Source organism: Pseudopodoces humilis, chromosome 8 (genome assembly GCF_049639895.1).
Source record: "Pseudopodoces humilis isolate 2021_Gansu_Grassland_sample_001 chromosome 8, ASM4963989v1, whole genome shotgun sequence".
NCBI lineage: Eukaryota > Metazoa > Chordata > Aves > Passeriformes > Paridae > Pseudopodoces > Pseudopodoces humilis.
In genome coordinates, this window is record NC_142207.1 from 37,980,759 (window position 1) to 38,006,966 (window position 26,208).

The following is a 26,208-nucleotide window of genomic DNA, read 5'->3' on the forward strand; positions in this document are numbered from 1 at the left end:
ACAGGCAGTATTCCTGAAAGTCACTGCTGTTCTCCATATTTTTTGTTGGGACATTTGTCCCTATTTTTCATTTAGAAGAACTAAAAATAGCTCATGAATTTAAAAATAATTTTAAAAATACTACAGTAACAAAGCACTTGAGCTCAAGGAGGGTTTGGATAATGCTTTCAGGCACGTGGTGTGATTTTTGATGCTGTTCTGTGCAGGGCCAGGAGCTGGACTCCATGATCCTTGTGACGCCCTTCCAACTCAGGATACTCCATGATTCCATGATTCTACATACCCAGAAATTAATTAATAGAAACGACTTGGCTGATTCTGAGCAAGACTTGGATATTTGTAAGGGCAATGATTCCACGATTCTGTGCAAGCTGCTCTTTATTGAAATGTTCTTGTTTTCATTTGTTCCACTCAGGACACGTTACTAGGATGGAAAGAGGAGTAGGACGGCAGGGGGGAAGAAGGAGAAAGATTATTTGATGGTATAAATAAAGATGTGGGGCAGCAATGCCAACCCTGAAAAGGGGCCTCTCATCATGGAAAAATGAGACTTCTTCCAGCTCGCGTCAAACAAAGATGCCTTCAGCTCCAGAGGGGACAACTTCGCCCCAGCCCAGCCCGAGCCGCGTCGGAGCGGAGGGGAGGGGACCCTGCCAGGACTCGGTAGACCCACAGTGACTCTGCGTGGATGTCCGGAGCTACTGCAAACGCGACTCTGCCCGATTTTGGAGGAGGAGGAGGAACTCAGAGGGCAGTTCCAGACGGCTGGGGAATAGCGGGACTGGGCTGGAGACGCCTCCGCTGCTCCTCCCGCTCTCTCATCTCGCACATCCCAGCACCCAGAGCCCGGAGCCACCCTCCAGCCGGGGATGCGGGAGCCTTCCTGACACCGGCCACTCCATCAAGTCCTGTCTCCTCACGCTGCAGACGGATCTGGGGGAAAAGTTTTGATGACCTTATTTTCCAGGTAGGCAGACTTTTTCACTCCGAGTACAAGGGGCTCTGTGGCTACTTACTGACGCGGCTCCAGCTAGGAAGAACAGAAATCCCTCTGAAATTTCAGCCTGTGTATGCTCCTGCTTACCGGCTTTACAGCAAAGTGTCTTTTTCACATTTAGACAGTACCTGCTATAAGAGAATATTAATTTTTCCTTTACTTTCAGCTCTTGGCTAGTTTGGGTGTTTTCCCAAAGTTTTGTTTTTTTCCAGGTGTAAGTAGTGTGGGCCACAAACTTCCAGGGCCACAGGTCTAGAAAATCCCTCAGTGGAGAGGATGGATTTGTTGAACCAGTCTTCCCTGAGGTAACTGAGCTGAATTCAGCAGCTACAGTGAAATGGTAGCAGCAGGGCAAAGAACTGCTCTGCCACATGATTCCCCCTTGATTTCTGCGATTTCAGAAGATACAATTTAGACTCAACCTGTGGTCCTTGTCTCCTATTTATGCTAAATTACATCAGCACAAGCTCCTCTATTTTGGGAGGTGGCAGGTCATTTAGGAATGCCTGTGAATTTGTTGCACTTGGTGGCAGGGGTTTGTTCCCCCTAGCCTTCCTGCAGCCTGGGCTTTCCCTAGCTGAAATCCCAGGATAATTACATTAGGAGACCTGGAGAAGATCTGGAATCACTGTAGCTGAAACCTCTCCCCTGGGTGCTCTGCCCAGGGATTAATATTACAAGGCACGTTTGGGTAGTGGCTGCAGCCACCACTGAAATTCCCTCCTCATGCAGCGTGCAATCCATAGGCACACAAATGAGAAGGAAGAGGAGGTGCATTTATAAGAGTTTTGTTCCAAATGGGACATATTTTTCTTTTCTAGTTTCATTTATCAAACATTTGAATAGACAAAATGCTGCATGCACAAGTGACTGACACCACAGGCACTGCCTACTGGGCATGGCCATGGAAAATGCTGGGGCTGAGCAGCAGGAAAGCTTCAAACTTTATTCTGCATATTTTAGCACAGCCAGCATAACTCTCCTTTCTTGAGAGTAATGCAATCTGTGTGCCTTTAATTTTATGTGGCTTTAGATAAGTTCCTTGAAAGCAGTGTTAGCTTAGAGAGTAGGGCATCTCGATCTTTGCAAATTTGGGAAACAGTTTGCTCAGTTACAATGGGTGTTCTGGTGTTGGAGGAGACATACACAGTGCACCAGAGGGAACTTCAGGAATATCAGTGTGTGGGATGGATAAGGCAGACCATGACTCTATCTGTCCAGGTGCATGAGCTGACATTTCTACGGCATTGAGATCTGCTCTAAGTGATAATCAGACGTGAGAGCACAAATAACCAGATAGAATTTGCACATTTGAACAACTGCAATTAAATTGTTTGCCGTAATATCACTTTTGGTTCAGTTGCTTGTGCTGGGAAGAGAAGCAAGGAGAGAACTTAGGTCCTCCTGCAAGGCCACTCTTTTTGCAGGGCTCTGTTTAGGTAAGTCCATATATTTTTCGGTTATGTGTGTAACAGCCAGATTACCTGAGATCTCCATGTGGGAGCAGCAAAGACCATGCATTTTTCTGCACCTGAGGTAGGAGCACAGACCCTCATTCAGGGAGAATAGTGCAAAATAGTGCCCCCCAAAAATTGCCTGTTGTTTTTCCCTTGTGTGAATCTCATGGGGAAAGAGGTGATACACTCTTAAATACAAATACTGAGAGAAGGCCTCACAGGAACAAAGGTCTTTCTCTGGCAGAGACATAAGTGTCACGGAAGAACAGGATGGGCAGACCCAAGTGTTCAGGCATTATGAGTCAGCTCCCAATTTGCTCTTTGCATTAGTTTTTTGAACTGTTTGTGCTCAAAAATTGCCTACAACATGCAGAAAACAGTTAAATCTGAAGTACTGGTGAAATTTGAGGTTTCCAGGGCAGTATCTTGCAGCGGCAGGTGGGACTTTAAGTCAAATGTTACGGGGTTTGCAACATCATCACATCAGCTGGTGGTGCTCTGAGGATGACAAAATGGGCAGCATTGCCCACCCCAGCCTTGGAGGCCCCTGAGGTGGGGACTGGAGCTCCCAGAAGCGCCCCCACCATGTGTCCGGGGGTCAATACCAGGTGGGATGCTGGGAGAGCGGGAGACTGACATTGCTCGGGGTACAGAGTGGGATAGAGGAGACAGTGCAAGAGGACCCAAGGGAAGTGAGTTGAGTCTTGTGTTTTCAGAAATCACTTTCCTGCCTTTCTGTTCTGCCAATGGAGTATCCAAGGCCGTGGTGCTTCACTGACCCAGTCCCAGGTCCCAAGAGCTGTGGGCAGGAGCCATCCTGTGCCAGAGCTGGTCTGGGCTGCCCATGCAGGCCAACTGCTCTGCTTTACAGTGCCTTCCCACCCACACACACAGAGGGAAAGAAGGAAGGAGAGAGGGAGGTGGTTAAACTCAGGATGCAATGATGAGTCAGACACTTGGCCAAAGCCCTGAGTGCTCCCAGCGTCTCCAAAAGTTAATGTCTCCATCTTCCTCAGCTAAAGGCATGCTCTAAAATGGTGCTGAAGGCTCAAAGCTGTTGTGTCCTAGAAAAGATCAGGATCTCCTGCAGCCCTGTTTTATGAAGGGCAAACAAAACAATGAAAGCCTGCAGTAGACTTAGAGGGGTGAAATCTTGATCTTAACTAAAGCACCCCTTTAGCATGAAAGTGTTTTATCCTGACCATACCACTTTTATTCTCTGCAGCACAATGGAAGTTGAGCCACACTGACTTGTGCAGGGACTTCATAGAATCATAGAATGGTTTGGGTCAGGAGGGACCTGAAAGACCATTCCATCCCACTCCCTGCCATGGGCAGGGGCACCTTACACTAGACCAGATTTCCCCAAGCCCCAGTGTCCAACTGGGTCTTGGACACTTCCAGGGATCCAGGGGCAGTCACAGCTTCTGTAGGCAACCTGTGCCAGGGCCACCCCACCCTCACAGGAAACAGTTTCCTCCCAATTCACTACATAACCCTGCCCTCTGGCAATTGGAAGCCATTTGTCCTATCACTGTCCATCCTTGTCCTATCACTCCAGGCTCTTGTCCAAAGTCCCTCTTCAGCTCTTCTGTTGCCCCTTTTGGTACCGGCAGGTGCTGTAAAGCCACCCCAGACCCTTTTCTTTTCTAGGCTGAGCAATCTCAATTCTTTCATAAGCACAGGCTCTAGTGAGGAGGAAGGCTGTCACTGTTGTAGGGTCTCAGCAGCACTGACACCAACCTTTCCAGCATAGAGCAGTTTGCAGAAGCCTGTGGTACACTGCAGCTGGCACTGTAAACTGGGACAGGGTATTTCCTACCAGGCATGAGCTGGGGCACCACATGGAGAGAGGTCTCAAGGGATGCCAAGGAGGGCTGAGTTGAGTGTATTCTTCAGTAGTGCTGTTCCTGCGGCAGCAACCCAGCTGCACTGCTCACTTGCCCTCCCCCTGCATTGCCAGTGACACCAAAGGCATGCTCAGTGTCCCTTCAAGCCTTGGACTCTTCCAAAAGTTACCCCCAAAAAAACATTGAAGAAAGAAGCTCTCCTTTTGGACTGGATTTAGGTCTTGTTTTCTTAACAGACATCTCATATGCTCCTTTTTTGTTAGTGGTGGGTTGGGCACCATGCAGAGAAGCATCTCTGGGCTACCACAGGGCTATGTTGGTTGGTTCTGGGGTCCTCTAGACACAAAGGCTCATCTCCCCTTCCTCCACATTCCATGCTGCTGACAAGTGTTGCTTGAGTGTTGCCTGAGAATATCTTTTCAAATCCTGTGTTCCTTTGAACACTTGCATACATTGCTAAGAACTTTGCAGACTAGATTTCTAACTCTTCTGCTGCTTTAAGTTGTCGTAACACTACATGAAATAAACTCCCTGGAGGCCTGGTGATGGGTTGCACTGAAGGTGTGCATTTCTTCAAGAGGTTTTCTATTTGTCCTTTCACTCCATGGGTATACAAGGAGCACTGGCTGGCATTATGTCATACCAACAGAGTCAGGTGATTGTGTATCATGTTTAACATGTAACTTGTGTTTTTCCACAGACATCTGATTATCCTGAGGGACTGCTGAGATGTTCCAACAAGCCTTGTTTCCCACTCTTCTTTGTGTGGCTCTAGTTCCTCTCCATGCTGCTCAGCTTGATGTGGATGTTGGAGATGTCAGTCCTACCTCTTGTGCAGGTATTAACCAAATAATTTGGGTCACCTTTGCGGGCAGCAATTTTAACAAAAACATTGCTCAGTTGTAGAACCTGCTTGTCAGGGACTGACAGTGGGACATTCCACCTCCCCAGGCCCTTTGCACTCCTGTGGTAACACCCCATCTGTGGGGAGCACCATCCTCCACCCAAACTCACATTTCCAGGTTTGCTTTGGTGTGCAGAGAGATAGAGATGGAAGAGCTGGGGTCTGCCAGTGGTGGTCTCTCCCAGCAGGTGCAGTAACAAACACCAGTCAGTCTCTAGCACTCAGCTCTCTAACTGTTGCCAGAAAATTGTTCACTTTAAATCTGGTGATTTCCTCACTTTTCAGTTACAATGCAGAGGTGATTCATGGTTCCAGCTTGACTCTTACCAAAAAAAGCAAGGTTTTCAAGACAGATTCAGTACAAAGCAGTGCTGGATTAATGGCTGGACACAATGATCTTAGAGATCTTTTCCAGCCTTAATTATTCAGTAATTCTATAGCAGATCTTAGGAGTTAGAAGTCCTGGTCATTGGGGAACCATCTGACCCAAACAAAAGTGTCACTTCTAGAGCTAGGTGGGACTTGTGCTTCTTCTGGCAACACACTGGTCTGGGTGTCCGGGGGACAGCGAAGGTGGTGCATGAAGTGCTCTGATATTGTCTGAATAAATGTCCCCATGCAGAAAAGAGGAACTGCCCCATTAATGTCTACTTCATCATTGACACCTCGGAGAGCGTGGCTCTGCAGACTGTGCCCATCCAGAGCCTTGTGGACCAAATAAAGCGATTCATCCCCATGTTCATTGATAAATTGGAGAGCGAGCTCTACCAGAACCGAGTCTACATCACCTGGCAGTTTGGTGGGCTCCATTACTCAGACGTGGTAGAAATTTACAGCCCTTTGACAAGCAGCAAAGACATTTACCTGCCCAGGCTGTCTGCCATCAAGTACCTGGGCCGGGGCACCTTCACGGACTGTGCGATTTCCAACATGACCCAGCAGATCCAGACCCAGATGGCTAACGGCGTGAACTTCGCAGTGGTCATCACTGATGGCCACGTGACAGGCAGCCCCTGCGGGGGGATGAAGATGCAGGCTGAGAGGGCACGAGACATGGGCATCAAGCTGTTTGCGGTGGCCCCCAGCGAGAAGGTGTATGAGCAGGGCCTGCGGGAGATCGCCAACCTGCCACATGAGCTCTACCGCAACAACTACGCGATCACCCAGAGAGACACCCTGGAGATCGACATCAACACCATTGACAGGATCATTCAGGCTATGGTAGGTGCAGGGAGGGGAGTGGGGGGCGTAAGAGGAACAGTGCTTTCCCGTCTGTTGGGTTTGGGATATAACCTCTAGTAGGGAAGGTGGAGCCTTTTTCTGGTATTTAGCTAGGGCCCTTTGATTTGTGCCTCCATTTCCCAGCATGTCTGGACAGGCTGCCACCCTAGTCCTGGCTCTTGCTGAAGACCATGCCATACCCCAACCTGCTCCCTGGGTAATGTGGAAGAGTGTGCCACACTGAGATAGTGTTCACCATCAGTGTGGTCTTTCAGACCCCAGCTGTGAGATGCTGTTAATCAGGGGCTCTCCCGAGGGCATCTTTACAGCCAGGGGACCTTTACCACTTCCTCTCCCTCACCATCACACACCCCCTCCAAGGGTGGGCTCCTGTCTCCCCCGTGGGACTGAGCACCTTAACTGATCTTCTTCCTCCTGTTCTCTCATTTGCAGAAACACGAAGCCTACGGGGAGGTGAGTGAGCAGCATCTTCATGTCTTTGACACACAACACAGGTTTAAGCTGCCCCAGTTAGAGAAGACCAGCTCACACCCCAGAACAGCATGGACCTGTGTGGGATGGGTCCCTTCCCACCTATGGATCAGGGCAGAGTCTGGGGACACATTCCCTTATCCAAGGGTTATAATGGCACCCTGGACTCACTCCCTACCTCCCCCTCGCCTGCATGGGTTCTGGTCTATGGAATAGACTCATTTCATCACTTTGGAGGGACATTCCCTAAGTGTTGCCCTGGCTGAAGCTTCTGCCCTGCAGGGGCAGGGCTTGGCACACAGAGGGAGGATTATGCAGGGGATGCACCAAAGAACATGCCAGTCGCATGATGACCACAGATGCCCACAAGCCCCCACCATTTCTGACACTTGGCAGTTTTGTTCTTTCATTCTGGGCCCAGAGCCAAGCTATAATGAACATGCTCATGGCAACTTTCCACTCTTAATTTATGGGCAGCACTCCTCTGTGTGCTTGTTGCTGCCTCAGCCCTGACCCAATAGATTTTAGCCCTGAGTTCATGGGGAGAGGCACGTGCAGAGCCATGGGTGCAGAGCTGAGCTGAGTTGAGGATGCACACTGTCAGTACCTCAGTTTAATTTCTTGTATTTCAGTGCTACAAGATGAGCTGCCTGGAGATTGCAGGTCCACCTGGTCCCAAGGGATACCGAGGGCAGAAGGTAAGTTACTCTAAGCTGTGAGAAAAACAATAATGCTTCTGCCTGCCACTACCACTGCAGGATGCCCTAGACCTCAGCTCACCTCAGCTGCCTTCTCAGGTAGCACCTGGGTGGGACATACCCCCCAACATCTGTCTTGACCCTGGGAGACACAGCCAGCACTGGTTTGCCCATGTCTGTGCCAAGGCTGATGCACTGCCTGCAGTGCAGAGAGACACCTGAGCACCTGAGGACACCAGGACTGAGGCAGCAGTTGTTGCTGAGTTCTGCACTCTCAGAGCAGAGCTCACACATGCACAGGGTGTCCCCCCTCTCCTGCTCCAGCTGTGTGCTCTGATCTCCCAGAAACTGCCACTTTCTCAGTCAGCACCAAGCCTGGACTTATGCTGGGTTTTTCCTTTCTTTAGGGTGCAAAGGGGAACATGGGTGAGCCAGGTTCCCCTGGGCTGAAGGGACGACAGGTGAGTTGTGGAAAATCCTTCCCTCTGTCTGCTGCATCTCTGATGACCTCAAGCTAACTCTCCCTGCCTTCCTCCCCGAAGGGTGACCCAGGTATTGAAGGTCCAATCGGATACCCTGGTCCCAAGGTAAGAATCCCATAGCCGATGGCTGAGCTCTTTTTGCATTCCCTGATTTTTGGTAAAGCAAGGGGAGCTTTGCTTCTCCCTCTCACCTGCCCATTTCCCACCCCAGACGTCTACCCTCAACTCCTGCTGATTGCCCAGGCACTAACACAGCGATTTTGTTTTTTGTTTGTTTGTATTTTTATTCCTTTGTCCAGGGTGTCCCGGGGCTAAAAGGAGAGAAGGTGAGAAAGAAGAGATGGAATGGCTGGCTGAGCACTTGGCAGGGGCCACACTCCTTTCTGATGTGAAGAAGAGAGATTAGATGTGATGGGGAAGGATAACAACCCTATTAACATGTAATTGTGGACCTGGGGAGGAATTTCCAAGAGCATTGCAAAGCCTGTCTCCTCCTTCAGGCTTTGATCACTGTCTGGTGAAGAGAGAATGGGTTCAGGATGTAAATGAAGGGCGAGAGGGAGGCAGGAGTGAGGTGGGATTGAGATGCAGGCAGTGTCTGACTTACTGTCCTTTTCTTCTCCCAGGGAGAAATTGGATCTGATGGACGGAGGGTAAGAAAGAACATTCTCTAACTTGCACGTTGTTTCAGCTCCCAAACCCTTGGACTGACTGTGTGTTAATATATCCTTCTTCTTTTTCCACCCCCCTCCCCTCCCCCCCATGATCCAAGGGTGCCCCTGGCTTGGCAGGAAGGAACGGCACAGACGGACAGAAGGTAACTGGGAGCACTGGGAGCACCCCATAATGTCAGTGCTGGTGTTCCGTTTCTTTACCCTCTCATCCCCACAGGTTGTTTAGTTTCTACTATCCCACATGCTGGCTTTCTGTTCCAACTGAGGTTTCTGTGAACTTATCTGTACATTATTCTGCATGTCCCATAGAAATGCATGAAGTAATTCAGGTCGCAGGAATGAATCTCAGAATATGATAAAAAAATCAAGTCCAACTCAAACAGGATACCCCAACAATTCCACCCTGTGCCTGAGAGCGTTATCCAAACTCTCCTTGAGCTGTAGTGGGACTGGGGCTGTGACCACTCCCTGGCAGCCTGTCCAGTGCCCCACCACCCCCTGGGGGAAGAACCTTTTCTTAATATCCAGACTAAATCCCACACACAGCTCCATGCCATTTAGTGCTGTCCCTCTGTCAGCAAGCTCTCTCCAGTGATCCGGTCTGTGCTCTTGCTGAGAAGGTGATAAGGCCAGATAATCTGGTACCTTATCCTGAGTGTTAGTGAGCCCTACCGGACATGGACACAGAAAGCTTCACAGAAATTTGGGTTTCAGGGCAGTTTGTCACTTCATCTGTAAGCCACAGCTTGTACTTAGTATTAAAGCCCTAAAGCCAAATTCAAAGGCCTCACAGCAAAGTCCTTGGCTTTGTCCTTTGGCCAGCATACCCTGGATTTGCAGAGTTTCCTATACCCAGCCCAGTGTATCTGAATAATTACAGTTCTTCCCACTCCTCAAGTGCTGCTGAAGCTCTAAAACATCCTTCAGTCCCCTCCAGTCTCTAAAACACTAAAGCCCTTCTCAGGGCTGTCTCTCAGCTGTCTCAGCACTGGTGACAGAGCTGTTTCAGGACACAGAGCAAGACAGTCCCTTCTCTCACAGCATCTGTTAGGCAGAGTGGTTGCTGCACACCTGACCTGCTCTGACAGGAGAGCCATGAGAGAGGACTAGCACAACCCTGAACGTGAGTGGCTGCCAAATGCAGCCTCAAGGGTTCCCATCTCTCAGGGATGAGCCTGCCTGATTTCCTTTAGTCTGCTTTCCTCTCCACTTTTGTCCCTGTTTTAAGGAGTACACTTGCTATTTATTCTCTAGCTGGTGGCAGATCAGGTCAGTGGATGATGATACTATTAGCTGCCAGCAAGAAAAGCTGTGTTTTCCCTTCAGACACCTATACTTTCTCATTTTTTTCCTTTGAATGTAATCTCTCCAGGGCCGGCTGGGGAGAATTGGACCACCAGGATGCAAGGGTGACCCTGGTGACAAGGTAGGAACACTTTGCTCTTTCACCAGCACATCAGTTGCGTAGCTGTTGAGTGAGGTACGTATGTAGAAAGATGACCAACAAGAGGTTACTTACCCATTTTCCTACTAGGGGTATAATCTGATCCCAGACCTGGGATCCATGGAATGGGGACCACAGTTTGATTTTTCTGTGCCTCCTTTTCATGGACAAGGAAGCTGGGAGCCCCCAGTGTTCCTCCCCTCCACATAGAGAGAAGGAATTGCCCCTTTCATCAACATTAGCAACAAGCAAAAACTACTTTAGCCTCTAGAGCACTAGCTTAGAAATGTTATTTGATAAGAAAGTTTAATTTTATTTATTCGGCATGGAAAGTATTTGCAATGTGAAGTGTGTGGTTCTTTGTTGTTTCCCTCCCCAGGGCCCTGATGGCTACCCAGGAGATGCAGGAGACCAAGGAGAAAGGGGAGATACAGGCATAAAGGTACAAGTACTCTGCACAGGCAGCGGGATGTGGGCAGAGGGTGCTCAACACCATTCCCCATATTTTTATATACATATATTCTAAATTGTTAGCTGCTTATGGAGCTGTCATGGTTTTAAAGGGTGGTGTTCACAGGTTGATCTCACTTTTCAATGGTCAAAACTACTGTCAATTCTCAGAAATGGCCAGTTATTGGCAAGAAGAACAAACTTCCAGCAGCCTCCAGCAGCCTTAACTTCCTTAGCTGTTTCCCTTTTTTTTTTTTTAAATGCCAATCTATCACAGGAGCCCATAGGCATTGGGGTCTGGATCCCATCACCAGGCACAGGAGCTGAGGGCAGGACCTTGCTGGCCTTGCTGCTTGGGCTAATCATGGTGCAATGTGCTGGTGAGGCAGGCAATGACCATTGGCTCTCTGGCTGTTTCAGGGGGATCCTGGACGGCCTGGTCGCAGTGGACCCCTGGGGCCCCCAGGGGAAAAAGGAAGCCCGGTAGGTTCATGCGGCATCCTAATGTCTCCGGTGTTTTACTGTGGTCTGCTCATAAAATCACAAAATTGTTTGGGCTGCAAGAGACCTTAAAGTTCATCCAGTCCCACCCTCTCCCATGGACAAGCACACCTTCCACTATCTCAGGTTGCTCCAAGCCCTGTCCACCCTAGTCTGGGACAATTCCAGAGGCAGCCACAGCCCCTCTGGCTTTGGACAGGACTGGCCAGATGCTGTAAGGAACAGTTGAAAAACCTGTTGTCAGCTGATGGAGGGAAGGTGACACAGGATCACTCTGCTCCAAGGCTGGAGCCCCTGCTCATGCCAGTGCCATGTGGGCATGCCGGATGCGTGGAAGTGGAACCTGGATGCTCATACACACTTCTGCTCGAGGGGGACTGCTTGACACAGGATAAAAATGGGGGGGATGTGCACACCCTCTTCCCTCTCTTCCCACAAACTGTATTTCTTTTTTGTCTCCAAGGGACTTCCAGGCAACCCTGGAGCTCAAGGGCCTGCTGGAACCAAGGGGAGGAAAGGTGAAGTGGGACCTCCTGGACCCAAAGGAGAGGCTGTAAGTGGCTGAATAGATCCCTGGACACTGGACACACCACAGGAACCTGAGGCAGTTTCATGGATGAGTGTTGAGAAACTCCCGTTCTGCTTTGTGCATCCCAAAAGATGTGCAGATGGCTGATCTCCTTGTCTCTCCCATCCTCACAGAGCAGAACTCCCATAATCCTAAGCCTGATGTAAACCATTCACCTTAGAGAAGCATCCTGTGTTCCCACATAACCACACAGGCCTGGCCTCTCTGGATGCCCGGGGACACTTTGGTTGTACTCTGGCAGGTTCCCCAAACCTCTGGCTCCTTGCAGGAGCTCAGTCAGGATCTGGTGGCCATCATGGCAGAGCTCTGTAAAACGGGCAGTGTCACATATCAGTGGTGCCACAGACACTCTAGTTAATATGATGGGGCACTGCAAATTTTGGGGATGTGACGCTGCTCTTGGCCGCACCAGAGCTCCAGGCTAGCTCTACGGTGCCACTCCGGCACGGGCAGTCACTAGGAGTGGGGAACTTCAGGGGAAAGGTGATCCCACTGCAGAACCTTCAGAGCACCGAATCCTGCCGGGCTCTGCCAAATCAGGCGTCGTAGGTGATGGTAAAAGGAAGGAGGAGACTCACTCGGCTGAACTTCCCAGGAACAGGTTTATTCGGGAGAGGGGATGAGCACAAGGGTCTGGGCTGGCAGAAATCAGGACCGAAGAGAGCCCAGAGCCCCTCTGTGCACTGGGGTTTATCTCAGGGGAGGCACAGTCCAGGATCCAATGGGAGCTCATGGAGGGAGGGGTAAGGGGAGGAGGTTACAATGTCAGGGACCAATGGGGATACAAAGAAGGCGGGAACATAACGTAACAACCAATAACGTGTTGAGGAAGGGATGATATACATGGAAGGAGCTGGAAGGAGAGGTGGGGTTTACAATGATGGACGGGGAGATGGGGCAGGGTAAAGGTGATTGACAGGGAACATTCAGGAAAACTGGGAGGGGTTTACATAACAGACAAATGGAACCAACCAAAGCAGTAAATGGGGGAGAACCAGGAACATACCAAACAGATGAAATACTAACAATTTTAACAGAACTGAATAAAAATACTACAACAGGGATGGGTTGGAGAGGATGATCCCTGGCACAGCTCCACCAGCACCATGGGGCCAGAATCCAGCCAGCCTGTATCCTTGTGCAAGATCCAGTGCAGAAAGCAACACTGGATGAGCTGGAAGTAAATCATAGTCTTTAACCCTGAGGGAATGAACCAGGCGTGCTTATGGTCACTGTGGTGGAACAACAGTCTGGCTGTGGCTTCCCAAAAGGAAGTATGGGTATCCCTGCTCTCCTGCTGCTGGGAACACACTTGCTTAGGGGGCAGGTGTACATCTCTTGGGCCCAGAGGGAGGAGGGAGGACAGCCAGGAGCCACTGCCCAGGTGACATCCATCCTCTCACCCCATTTATGTGACTTCCGTGTCTGCTAAGGGGCGACGTGGAGATCCAGGGACAAAAGGCAGCAGAGGCTCTCCTGGAGGCATAGGAGAAAGGGTGAGTAAAGCAACTACACAGATTATTGCAAATGAGCCCAAAATAGACAGGACTGGGGTGTGTTATGTGCTAAGGCCCAGCCATGCAGTGTCCATGCAGCACCAGAGCTGAGAACGCAGATCCTACTGTGCTGTGCTCCCACTGTCCCACTGGCACCAGGTACAGCCTCCTTCTCCAGGGTTTGGTCCAGAGAGGGGATGAAGGGCAGTAAAGCTCAAGGCTGAGAGACACATTCAGAGGGCACACTGCCCTGACACTGTTTCAAACCAAGAAACACCAGGTTTGAGAAGGGCATCATGGAGCATTGCCATGCACGCAGATAACATTGCAGGCATCCCTGACCAGGAATATCTTTCCTTTCTTACAGGGAGATCCTGGTCCAGAGGGTATTCGTGGTCTGCCCGGTGAGGTTGGAAACAAAGGAGCTAGGGTAAGCATGGAGCAAGGTTTGGTGACAGCCAGGAGGAAGGGGAAGGGAGCGCCCTGGTGTAATCCAGGGCAGCTTGCCCAGCTTTCCTCATGTACTGTGTTCTTGTGTCTTTCTTTGCTGTGCAGGGAGAACAAGGACTGCCAGGACCTCGAGGCCCTTCTGGTGCTGTGGGAGAGCCAGGCAGGATAGTAAGTCACACTTGGGCATGTGTGTGACCATGCCCTCCTTCTGTGGTGAGAGCTTGCCCTGCTGACACAGGCAAGCTGCCTGCACTGTCCCTCCCAAGGAGAACCTGCACGACCTTCTCTCAGTGAGGCTCAAAAATTGTGTATTCTCATGATGATGTGGAAGGGATCTCTGGAGAAGGTGGGTCACTGGGGAGAGGGAAGATGGGACTCCACAAGCACCTATTTGTCCTGAATCTGTGGTTAGTCCATCAACGCCACTGTGGCAGTAGTGCTGTGACATCCAGGTGGCTCTATGGGACATGGGAACCCCACTGCTTAGACAGTCACTGCCACAGTGAACTCACCAGGAAAGGAGATGATCCTGCAGCACCATCTCAAGAGCTGGTTTCTCCAGCACAGTCCCGTGTGGGCAGCAGGGAACATCCTCACTCACTCCCTGCCTTCTCTCCACATCTGTCCTGCAGGGATCACGTGGGGACCCTGGTGACTTGGGCCCAAGAGGTGATGCTGGACCACCAGGACCAAAGGTAAAGTTCATGAATAAACCTCTGCATTTGAAAAGGTGGATTTGTGTTCCTATTCACTTATTTATTAAAAAAAACCCCAAACAAACAAAAAAATACCCAAAAAACAATGAAAAAAAGCAGCTTTCACAGCAGAAACTTGTGTGCCTCAAAAACAGAATCAGACCTGTCCCTATAGGGCAGAGATGTAGGTCTTACTCCAGCCAAGGCAGCTCTGATTTCACTCTTCACCCTGAGCAAACTCAGGGGCATCCCTGGCACATGACATCCCCAAGACCCTGCAAATCCTTGCTCTGCAAAGCAGTTCCCAGTGCTTCAGGGCCAGCTGCAGAAGCCTTGGCTCCTGGTGGTGTCACCCCCAGAGAAGATGAAAATGGCTGTAACTGTCACAGACAGGAACAGGTCAGAAGGGCCAGGTTCGGTATCTCACGGGTCTTTTTTTCCTACCAAAGGGTGACAGAGGCAGGCCTGGTTTTAGCTACCCTGGACCCAGAGGACCTCAGGTATGTATTCCTCATCCAGCATGTGAGGAAATCTGTTTGAGTGGATGTTTCTCAAATCTGAGCAGACTGAGAAAACAGGGAAGGAGGAAGAAAAATGCAGATGTGTGGAGCCTGTGAAGGATAATGGGGGTTGAACACCAGAAGTGAACCTGGCCACAGTCCATCAGGTGCTGGGGATCCCAGCTCTAATCATGGTGATGGTCCCTCAAGCATCAGCTACAGCTGCTCTTCAGCTTCATGCTCCTCACTGCAGTCTTTGGGTGTATGGGTGCACAGTGTGAGGCCAGTCCTGGACAGCTGCTGACCTCTCCCTCCTCTCCTTTTGCAGGGTGACAAGGGTGAGAAGGGGCAGCCAGGACCCAAGGTGAGTGTGCTTATCTCCATCACCTGTTTTTTTGTACTGACTGAATGCCAAGGAGTTGTGTCCCAGCCCCCTAGGTTAATGGCTGAAGAGCCAGCCGTGCCAGCAGCTGCCCTGGATACTCCCTGCAGCTGGAGCCTGGTTATATTTCTCAAGCCCATCTCCTTTTGAAATCATATGAAAAATATGTTGCAGAACTTCCGGGGTTTTTTTTGGGTAATGCCTGTATAAACACTGTTTTCTGTGCTCTGAGCTGCTGGCTTAGAGGATGCTCTCCCAGGTCGGGCAGGCATGTGTGTGTGATGCAGCAGAGCTTCTGCCTGAGCACATCCAGATGTGCTCCACGCTGGATCTGTATCTCCTTCCACTGAACAGGGAGGACGGGGTGAACTTGGACCAAAAGGAGTACAAGGGACCAAAGGAGAGAAGGGGGAGCCGGTAAGCAGACTCCCTGTACTGCCCCAGGGTCAGTGTCTCCCTCCCACATCCCTGCCACATGCACTGGGCATGACACTGCCACTCTTTGCCTGGTCCCTGTCCCCAAGCTCATCTGTGGCAGCCTGGTGACTGTGCTTAGCAGGGCTGGGGCTGATCAGGGGGTCAGAAGGGGCCCTGAACTCCTGGGGTTGCATTACCAACATTGCCCAGGAAGTATTTAACCTTTCTTTACATCTTCCCCAGGGTGATCCTGGGCCAGGAGGAGAGCCTGGACAGCGTGGTCCACCTGGTGAAGCAGGCCCAGAGGTACAGTCCCACAGTGTCTGAGGAGATGCTGTTGGAGGGGACACAGCTGCCAGCTGTGTCCACTGGCTCACAGTGGGCCTTCCCCTTCAGAAAGCCACATTTTTGATGTCTCTGACATCTAGTTCCCAGAAAAAGAATTCTTGGGAAAACTGTGCCTGAAATCCCTGTATTCTTTTTACAGGGAACCCCTGGCCCACCAGGAGACCCCGGTCTGACTGTAAGTAACCCCTGCTATTCATCCTCCTGGGGCAATCATGGCTTTTCTGTGCACAGCCCAAGAACGAAGCAGGACATCAGGTCCTGCTGCTGCCTGGCAGAGGTGGCCTGTGGCTTCCTACAGGAGCCAGGGAAATAGGGGAGAGGGCAGGCTGGGCAGGAAGGGAAAGGGGAGTCTTTAGCTTAGAGAGAAACGCTGACCCTGCAACCCTGTCCTGGCAGGACTGTGACGTGATGACCTACGTGCGAGAGACGTGCGGATGCTGTGGTGAGCTGACATCACCTCTCCCTGGGGAAGGAGAACAACCGCTTGAGGGATAGGGAAAGGGGGTCACCAGAAGCTTCCCAGCATCACTCACCCCTTTGTTTCCCTGCCTCTACCCCTCTCCACAGACTGTGAGAAACGCTGCGGTGCCCTGGACATCATGTTTGTCATAGATAGCTCCGAGAGTATCGGATACACCAACTTCACCCTGGAGAAGAATTTTGTTGTCAACGTGGTCAGCAGGCTGGGCTCTATTGCCAAGGACCCCAAATCACAGACAGGTCTGGACTCTGAGGGGACACAGTGGGGCACAGGGAAAAGAAAAGAGTCTTGGATCCTTTCAACCTCAATGGTTATTTTCCATGGCTTTTCAGACCAGTTGGGCAACTCTTTGACTCTCTCCACTTTTCCCCAAGGATGGAAAGCCAAGTAATATGACACTTTCTTGGCAGGTGCCCGTGTTGGGGTGGTGCAGTACAGTCATGAGGGGACTTTTGAAGCCATCAAGCTTGATGATGAGCGCATCAATTCCCTGTCAAGCTTCAAGGAAGCAGTGAAGCGCCTGGAGTGGATCGCTGGAGGCACCTGGACGCCATCTGCCCTTCAGTTTGCCTACAACAAGCTCATCAAGGAAAGCAGGAGAAAGAAAGCCCAAGTGTTCGCTGTGGTGATCACAGACGGGCGCTACGACCCCCGGGATGATGATAAGAACCTTGGGGCTCTTTGTGGTAGAGATGTAGTGGTCAACACCATCGGCATTGGAGACATGTTCGACCAGCCAGAGCAGAGCGAGACCCTGGTCTCCATTGCCTGCAACGAACCCCAGCGAGTCCAGAAGATGAGGCTCTTCTCAGACCTGGTGGCAGAGGAGTTCATTGACAAGATGGAGGACGTGCTCTGCCCAGGTCTGTCCCTGTCCATGTGTGGAACTGGAGTTTTGAGACCCAGGGTTAGGGGTAAGGGGCAGAGATGTGTCCCAGCAGGTTGGCCAGCAGCTGGGTCATCCATGGTGGAGTCTGACCTTAGCCCAGAACTAAGAGTCCTTCCTCAGATACAGACCAACCTTTTGGGGAAGTCTTTTGGGGTTCCTTGTAAGAGACCTTGTCCTGCCACTCTGACTGTGCAAGCTGTGAAGGAGGATGGCAACACATGGCTCAGTTTTCCTTGTTTCTTTTCCTTCCAGATCCACAGGTCGTCTGCCCTGAGCTGCCCTGTCAGACAGGTAAACATTACAAGTAACTTCATGGATCTGCACAGACTCTGGGGGGAGACTGTGTGAGGCTCAGGAGTAGGAGAGGGGGGTGCAACCCTGTTCAATCCCTTTGCAAGGCAGGAGTTTGGGAAATAGTGTTACTTTATATGAGAAGAGGCTCCAGGGTTTCATCTCCTGCTCTTTTCCTCTCTCTCTGAGTTCCCTGCACAGGTAGGTACAAGTACACTGTGTGAGAATGGCACATCCACAATATTTCTCCCCAACCAAATTCCTGGGAGCCACCAGGTTTTGACCTCCAAACCCAAGTCAAAATCCCTTTGCTAAACTCCCATTCACATGACCTTTGAAGCAGGATGCTCCTTGGGAGTGACTGGCAGAGCAGATGTTAGGAACCAGCTGGAAAATGGCAACATAGTGGACCCAAAGCTTTGGCTTCTCTAACGCTGGCTGTATTTAATTAACAACTCAGGGTGTTGTATTAAAGGAAGAGGCTGTAAGGATCCTCTCTCTGGTGCTCTGTGTGCTGAAAGTAGCTTTACTGGGTCACATTTTGCTTGTTATGGGGCAGATGTGCATCCCAAATTCCTAGAGATTCTGTCTGAGTCCCTGCGTCTGTTTAAATACTATAGGTGCACTCTGTGCTGATACACAAAGTTTATAGAGGACCACAGTTTCGCCCGTTCTGCAATTTTTATCTTTCCTCTTGCCATGAATGTTTTTGTGGCAGTCCCCAGCTTCAACTGAGCCTTATACAGATTATCAAATTTCATTTTCACATAAGTCCCTTTGTTTCCATGCAAAGGAAAGGAAAACTGATTCCAGGATGCACAGAAATCCGGAGAAAATCTATAATTATTCCTGTCTAAAATCTCATGCTGATGTTTACAGTATTTACACCTGGCCATGCTGGGGACACACAGTATCCAACCGTGATGCTGAGCTTCTCTGCTGTGTCTTCTGGGGAGCTTTGCCTGCAAATCTATGCACAAGGAAGTGACATCCCCAGGCCACACTGGTGATTGCTCAGGTGTCTTCAAAGGTTTTGGTCTTTGCAGCCTTCCATTTCCAAGGAACAAAAGCAGTGGTGCATTCATTTCTCCTGGGTTTGGGCCATCAAAGCCCTCCGACACAAGGCAAAGTTGTCGGTCCTTTCCTTGTAGTGCAGTTGAGTGTTCTGTTCCTGATGCAAAGTGAGAACAGTTCGCCAGTGCCTGGCAGCCCTGGGGGACCAGAACAGGAATGGCTTGAGGGGGCATCTGAGGGGGTTCCCTCTTCAGTGAATCCCATAAGCCATGCCATATACAAACCAGGCTAAGTGCCCCAGAGAACTTGGGAGATAGAGTGACGTGGCTGGTAAGGTTGGTTTCACCTCCTGTGAAAATGCCCTTTCAGCATGGGCAAAAGTTCTTCTAGGTCTGGTAAATTTCAAGTAATAGGTTCAGGAGTCTTTGGGCAAGGAGCCTCCCACCCACCACGCTTGATAGTCCGTGCTGCACTGCTGTCATTGTTTAGAAGGATTTGTAGTGGTCACACTTCCCTAGTAGAAAGGGAATGTGTTGAATGGGATGGGACATCCGACACATGTCAGAGCCTGAGACTTCTCTGGTTCTCACAGAACATCCCATAAGCTCGTTCCAATTCCCATGCAGATCCTCTGGGTGGAGACGGTTCCCTTCAGAGGGAATGTGAGTGAGCCAGTGCACATCCAATGTCTGTGTAGTGGACTGGCCAGACAGACAGGTCAGGGAGGCAGCTAAACCAGTCCCGTTCTTGGCCCCATGGCTCAGCATGGTGGTTCTGGTACTTTGAGGGGCAAATGAGCTGCCCCAGCTTCAGCCTAGGTATTGTCAACAGAGCACAGGCAGGGACAGGTACTACGTAAACCCTGTCTTTACTCCATGCTGCCTCAGGGCTTTACCTGAGATATTCCCATTTTCAGAACAGCCCCTTGTCTCTCATCAGTTACTGCTGTGCTAACAGGATGCTGGAGGGTTGAATCTGAACTAACCACTTGCTTTGTAGAAACCGCACGACATCCTGAGAGACTCTTGCTAACTGATCCAAAAGGCTTTGCTTTGAGCTTTGGGCTTTTATTCAAAGTTAAATTCAACACAGCCAGGCACAGATAAAGGCTCTCAGGGTTCTGACAAGCCCAGACACCACACGGCTTTGACGTGAAGTCACTGCCCTGAAGCTGAGTACCAGGCAAGGAGGTCACATAATGTTGTCCCCTTAGATGTCTTCCTGCCTTAAAGCATCCTGTGTGCAATTTGCACATAGCACAGTCCTAAGCTACATGATGGGTCAATCTCTTTGCAGAAGGGAGTGGCCTTTTTTCTGAGCTCTGCTCCTTCTCCATCGTGCCTATGCCAGATCAGTAGGAATCAGCCAGGATCAGAGATCACCTGGGGAGTTCAGATTCTGTGTAATTTTCTGGAGTCACTCAGTTAACACCTGAAAGATTTCAGGGCAAGTCTCATGATTCCTCCAACACAAATGGCAGAAAGATTTAAAATCTGGCTTTGATCTTTACTTCTCTGTCCTCGTTGGCTCTGTTCTTTTCTGGTGCAGCGCAGGTAGGAAAGCCAGGTAGCTTTCAGAGACACAGCCATTGCTAGCAAGCTCTGAAAATATTCTTTTGACGCTCACTTGCAGATGACAGGAACCCTGGGAGCGTAAACCCAGTTATTTTCCGCCCCATGGAAGAGGGAGTCAACATAGATTTCCCCAGCACCATACATTCGATCGCCCAGTTCCTAAACTCCACGCGGGAATCCCAGGACCCCAGCATGTACACCCAGCTGGTGGCCACTTTGGCTTTTACCGCCGAAAAAGCCAAGTTTGCCACTGGAAATGAGCGGCAAGAGTGGATGGACTTGTTCATTGACACCTTCAAAATGGTGCACAGTGAGATTGTGGGGGACCCAGAGACTGTGCTAGGGCTGTGCTGAGACCTCTCTTGGGAGGCAGAGGCTGAGTAGAGGTAGAACTCGTCACTCCTGTGTGGCAGAAGGGACAGCACAGGAGGAGACGCTTTTAGTTCAGGAGAGACAGAGGCAGTGGAATGGCTTGGTTGCACTCATCTGGGGACAGGATACAAGGAGCAGTTCCCTCCAGCTTGCCCAGCATGGTGGCTTTCCCCAGCAATGCCAAGGAATGCTCTTGCTCTGCCTGCTGCTTTTTTGCCAAGAGCCTAATGATGCATTTCCCCCACACCTTCCTGCATATGTCCTTGTTAACCCCCTCCAAAGCATCTTCTGCATCCTCTCTCTTGGTTAACACAGGTTCCCTCTGGGTCCCTTAAAGCCGACTAAGCAAGGTGCATCCCTGCTCACCACAATGTCTCTGTGGAATTCCTCATGGGCAGCTGGGGGTGTGGAGGGAAGAAGCAAGCAGGATGGGAGGGGGAGCAACCCTCCCCTTCCAGTGGGAGCACTGACACCTGGGCAGTGCTTCTCTCAGAAGCTGTGTGGGCTCCCCTGGCCTTTTTCTCTGCTTGTCCATATGTGTTTCCTCTGTTATAATCCAAAACGTGTATCTGTCCACATACAAAAGGCAGATATTCTGTCACATAACACTAAGTGGTCTAAAGAAAAACTCTTTGATTGAGCTGTTTAAAAGCAAGCTTGATGTAGTAGAGCTTACTCAATCCACACCCATTGTTGCTTTGTCTCAGAGACCACAGAGCCACCACCTCTGTGGTGTTTGGACAAGGCCTGGTATCTCCATCTGCTCAGCTTCCCCTGGTCTCACAAAGTCAGGCAGGCGAGTGCCATTCCCACCTCCAGTTTAACTGCTCTCAAGCTCTATTTAGAAGTAGTGGGATTTGTATGGACACACAGGGGTAGAAGCACTTACTCTGACTGACATGGTATTATTGCAATAAAGTATACTGAGCAAGTGTCATATTTAATGGGCAGAAGGGAGATGTGCCATCTTCAGGAATGTGGCTGTAATATTTCCAGATGTTCCCCCAAGGTAAAGTAAGTAATTGTTTAGAAATGCTGAAGCACTCTTTCCTCCCAGGACAAGTTGCTCAGAGTACTCTGCTACTTTCAGTGTACAATAGAGGGAAAAGAGTTCTGAGTGCTTTATATGATGTGCTCTGTGTATTATGTGAAAGCAAAATGATCAGCCTATGTCTGACTCTTGTCATAATTCACATATTCCAGATAGTCTGTGCAAAGCCAAACTCCCTGTTCTGTTTTGATTTTTTTACTGCAAAATTAGTATGACTTAGCCTGCTGGGATGCAGGACTGAACTCAGAGTAGCTAGGCTGCTCCGGCCATGATACCAGAGGAAAATCTCCCAAACCCCACTGATTTGAAAAGATCTCAGGGCTGGGACATTTTGCCAAACAAAGAGAGCTGGGGAGGATTTCAGCAAAGGGGTGTTGATTTTACTTAATTTCATCACACAGTGGCCATTTATTCCTAGCAAAATATTGGAAACAAAGTTTTTTACCTCACAAAAACCTTCAGCTCTTTAGAGGTGGGGAGAGGGAGAAAATGTCTCTTTGCAAGAGGAGTATTTGTGCTTGTCCTTGTTAAAGGCAAATGAGTGAAGGAGTGTTTCTTTAACATAATCCCAGTTAATCCCTCTGATAAAACCAGATGTATTTCATCACAGTAGCAGTTCCTTCAGTGAAACTATTGGGCAAAGGAAGCACAGATAAGGAGCTGGGTGAAGGATGGTCCACCCCTCCCCAAAGACACAGGATGGGCTGGGAAAGGGGGAAACACCAAAAAAGTCTGGGAGGGCAGTCCCCACCTCACTTTCATCTCCACTGTCAACACTGCAAAAGAATAGAGGAAATACAAGTTCCTCAGGTATTAGAAGAAGCAAGAAAGTGAAGTGAATGGGTGGGGCTGCTCTGCACACACTAATGGCAGAAAAATCAATGATATTTCTCCTTATTTGTGCTGCTTTCATTAGACATCCTCAGCTGTGAGCTACAGGTATTCATGATCCCCATAGGAAGGACCAATGCACGAGTTAAAAGCATGACAGGAAGATTTTAGTTTGCCTAATTTGTGGTGGTGCTTTTGAGAGCTTCCCTCCCAGTTAGGATGAGAATCTTGCTGCAGGAAAGGGTGCTCAGGTCCTCAGTCTCTCAGAAATGGGAACAAGTTGCAACCAGAGCCTAACACTGAACAGGACAAACCCAAGGCTTTGCTGCCTCATATTCCCATGGGATAACTCATATGTAAAGGCACCTTATCAAACAGCTGGAAGGCAGCCCTCTCCAGCTGTGAGGGCTGAGCAGCAAGCAGAATGTGTCTCTGAGGAATGCTTCTGTCAGATGTGCAGTGTGCTCTCGCTGATGCTCCATGGAGTGATGCTGCCCTCTGCTTAGCCAGGAGCTCTTCAGGCTTGCTTGTCATCTCAAGAAACATGTGGGCGGGCCTAGGGGGAGGCTGTTAACACTGCCCCGATATGACACGCAGCCCCTGCTCCCAGCTGCTTTCACAGACCCTCACATAGGTGTTGGGTTGTGTGGCTGCAAGGGGGATTCCCTTCTGCTTTTCCCCCTCCACGGCTGCTCAGAGCAGGTGCTCACAAGGCGAGGTAACCTTGTGGCAGCAGTGCCTGCATACCAGGAACTGCAGCATCAACGTGCCTTTACACAACATTTCTCATGGAAGATTGGGCAGAGGTGAGTATGTGCCTTTATTGCTTTAAAAGAGAGGAGGTAACAAGTGAGAGGACAAAAGGAAATGGCTTCGGGTTTCACCAGGGGAGATTTAGATTGGATATTGGGGGAAATTTCTTCACTGAAAGGGTGGTCAGGCACTGAAACAGGCTGCCCAGGGAAACAGTAGAGTCATCGTCCATGAAAGTGTTCAAAAAACGTGATGTGGTGCTTAGGGATATGGTTTAGAGGTTAATACAATAGTGCTGAGTTAACAGTCACACTTGAGGATCTCAGAGGGTTTTTCTAACCATACAGAATCTGTGATTCCCTGATTCTGTGCTGAACACAGACATAGCACTGTTCAGCACTAGGGAAGCTCGTTCTCAGGCTGGATTTTCTCTGGAAATTCAATCTAACATTACACTCCTACCCTCAAAGTTATCTCCTGTAGCCAGAAATGGATGCTCAAGGTGGGGCTGCTCCAGAAGCTTCTATTCCTTTCCAGTCATGCAACAAACATGGCAGCATCTTTGGGACTTCACCCTTTTGAGATTCAGTCTCAGAGCCACAGAACCGCTTGAGAGTGCTATGGGCATTGCCCTGCTGCAGCTCAGGGGGAACTCAGAGGAACACTGAATGCAATGCATAGAACTACAGAAAAGGGAGGAAATAATGGTCCCTATCAGCTGACTCCAAAGATAGCTAGTTTCTTCTTCTTTTTGTTTCTTATTGAGTTTATTCACTGCATATATTCATATATTCTATATGTTTGGACTGGGCTTGCAGCAACCTAGTAGTGGAAGGTGTCCCTGCCCATGGCAGGGGGGTGGAACAAGATGAGTATTAAGGTTCCCACCAACCCAAACCATTCTGAGATTATCCGATTCTATGATTTTATGATAAGAGCAACTCTGACAGTAAACCACTCACCCAAAGTAACTGAGAGGTTTGCAGGTGCTGCTTGCCATTAATCTCTGGATATTCCCTTCACAAATAAGAGCTGGAAATTGAGGTAAGGCACTGGATGTAATTCTGGGACTGAAATGCACAGACCTGTCTAATTTCATGAGGGTCTGTCATCAGTCCCAGAATTAACATTCATTAAATGCCCAGTAGCTGAGCCATCAAAAGCAAAAGCAAAAGTCAAAAGCAAATCTCCTACATTTCAAGTGGTAAAAACAGGCTTTGGCAGTGGGGTTGGGCTGTTCCTTCTTTGGACAAGGATGCACAGAGGCAACTCCAACCCAAACTATCCCATAGTCTTCTCATTCTCCCAGCTCCTGTCTTCTTCTTCTTCCCCCTTCAGAGCTTGCCGTAGCCCAGTGCACCCAGCGCCCTGTTGACGTCGTCTTCTTGCTGGACGGTTCGGAAAGGATTGGGGAGCAGAACTTCCAGAGCGCTCACCGCTTCGTGGAGGACGTGGCCCAGCAGCTGACACTGGCCCGGAGCAACAGTGACCACATGAATGCTCGGATTGCACTGCTGCAGTATGGCAGTGAGCGGGACCAGAACGTGGTCTTCCCACTGACCCACAACCTTACTGAGATCTCCGATGCCCTGGCACAGATCAAGTACCTGGACTCATCCTCCAACATCGGGTCAGCCATCATCCACGCCATCAACAACATCGTGCTCAGCCCAGGCAACGGGCAGCGACTTGCCCGGCGCAATGCAGAGCTCTCCTTTGTCTTCATCACCGATGGCATCACAGGAAGCAAAAACCTGGAGGAGGCCATCAACTCCATGAAGAAGCAAGATGTCATGCCCACGGTTGTGGCTCTGGGGAGCGACGTGGACATGGATGTTCTGCTGAAGCTTGGCCTGGGGGACCGGGCAGCTATCTTCCGGGAGAAAGACTATGACAGCCTCTCCCAGCCCACCTTCTTTGACAGGTTCATTCGATGGATTTGTTAGAAGAAGGGCACACACACAATCCTTCTCTCACTGATATACACACCCCTGATATTACCTGTTGTATTTTCTTCCCCCTGTATGGTTGCTAGCCCAGAAGAGCTGCCCTCTGTGTCCTCCTTTCTAACCAAAATCCAGAGCTCTTTACTGATTTTCATGATGAAGAGTCATGTATCTTACATTTATGGTGCTAATTAAAACCCAGATCAAAGCAGGATACAGAGCCATAAGAAGTACTTCTGTAAAGCTTTGCACACACTAAACCATGATTTGTGTACATACTGTAATCCTCAGAGGGATTATCAGAGATGCAAGAAACCATTCCAGTGTAGCAGGACCAATGAATAACTCTAGTTTTCAAGAACTCTCAGTATCTCTCAGTGCATCTCGCTCCTCCTTTCTGGGAAAAGCAGGATGGTGTGAGAGGTTTTGCTGTCTTCCACACATGCTCCTTTGGGGGATTTATCTATCTTAAACTTTGCAAGTCATCTCTAAGATCTTTATTTTCCTGTGGGCCATACCTGCCTTGATTCCTTCTGTCATTCTGCCCTTCATCAGAACCTGCTCATCTATTACTGCACTCAAAATTTCAGCTGAGAGGGGCAGCATGACTCCCAGCATTGACAAAATAGTGGACAGCCACCAGAGCTGCCTCCCAGTCATCCCAGTGTGCTCAAAGCATCATCCATGGTACCTTCCTCCAACTGGCATCAGCTGAGCAATGCCCAGCTTTGAACTTGAACTGTGCTGTCTGCAAAAATAAACAAACCTTTTTCACTCTATCCTGAAAAACTATTTTTTTCTGTAGTTGTGGGGCTTTTAAAATTATTTTCAGTGAGCAGCTGATTCTCCTGGTTTCAAGCTGGTAAATGTTGATAATCATGGAATCACGGAATCACAGAATCACAGGAGGGAACTGAAAGACCATCTCATTTATTCCTACCATGGGCAGGGACAGAGAT

General features: G+C 49.7%; 1 protein-coding gene across 2 annotated transcripts; it reads left to right on the top strand.

Annotated features, from left to right (window-relative positions):
- The first annotated feature begins 750 nt into the window (after positions 1-750).
- Positions 751-25,460, top strand: COL6A2 (collagen type VI alpha 2 chain). 2 transcript variants are annotated; one of them, XM_014261238.2, is made up of 28 exons: positions 751-967; positions 5,005-5,142; positions 5,831-6,429; positions 6,883-6,903; positions 7,554-7,619; positions 8,027-8,080; positions 8,162-8,206; positions 8,401-8,427; positions 8,728-8,754; positions 8,874-8,918; positions 10,148-10,201; positions 10,599-10,661; positions 11,090-11,152; positions 11,634-11,723; positions 13,193-13,255; positions 13,623-13,685; positions 13,811-13,873; positions 14,338-14,400; positions 14,850-14,900; positions 15,229-15,264; positions 15,637-15,699; positions 15,943-16,005; positions 16,187-16,222; positions 16,444-16,489; positions 16,615-16,767; positions 16,939-17,391; positions 17,670-17,708; positions 20,355-21,885. In XM_014261238.2, exons 2-28 carry the CDS (start codon positions 5,034-5,036, stop codon positions 20,648-20,650), a joined length of 2,751 nt encoding a protein of 916 aa, XP_014116713.1. In that variant the 5' UTR covers positions 751-967; positions 5,005-5,033; the 3' UTR covers positions 20,651-21,885. The 2 variants fall into 2 exon arrangements, with proteins under 2 accessions (XP_014116713.1, XP_005532746.1); XM_005532689.3 differs by lacking the exon at positions 20,355-21,885 and adding an exon at positions 24,642-25,460 and having other exon boundaries at positions 754-967.
- The last annotated feature ends 748 nt before the right edge of the window (positions 25,461-26,208 follow it).

What these genes read in the sequence shown, in the direction of transcription:
- COL6A2 (XM_005532689.3), top strand. Translation starts at nt 5,034, where the DNA reads ATGTTCCAACAAGCCTTGTTTCCCACTCTTCTTTGTGTGGCTCTAGTT. An exon ending in TCGGATACCCTGGTCCCAAG is followed by an intron (nt 8,207 to 8,400) that starts GTAAGAATCCCA and finishes TCCTTTGTCCAG; the next exon opens with GGTGTCCCGGGGCTAAAAGG. An exon ending in CTGGACCACCAGGACCAAAG is followed by an intron (nt 14,401 to 14,849) that starts GTAAAGTTCATG and finishes TTCCTACCAAAG; the next exon opens with GGTGACAGAGGCAGGCCTGG.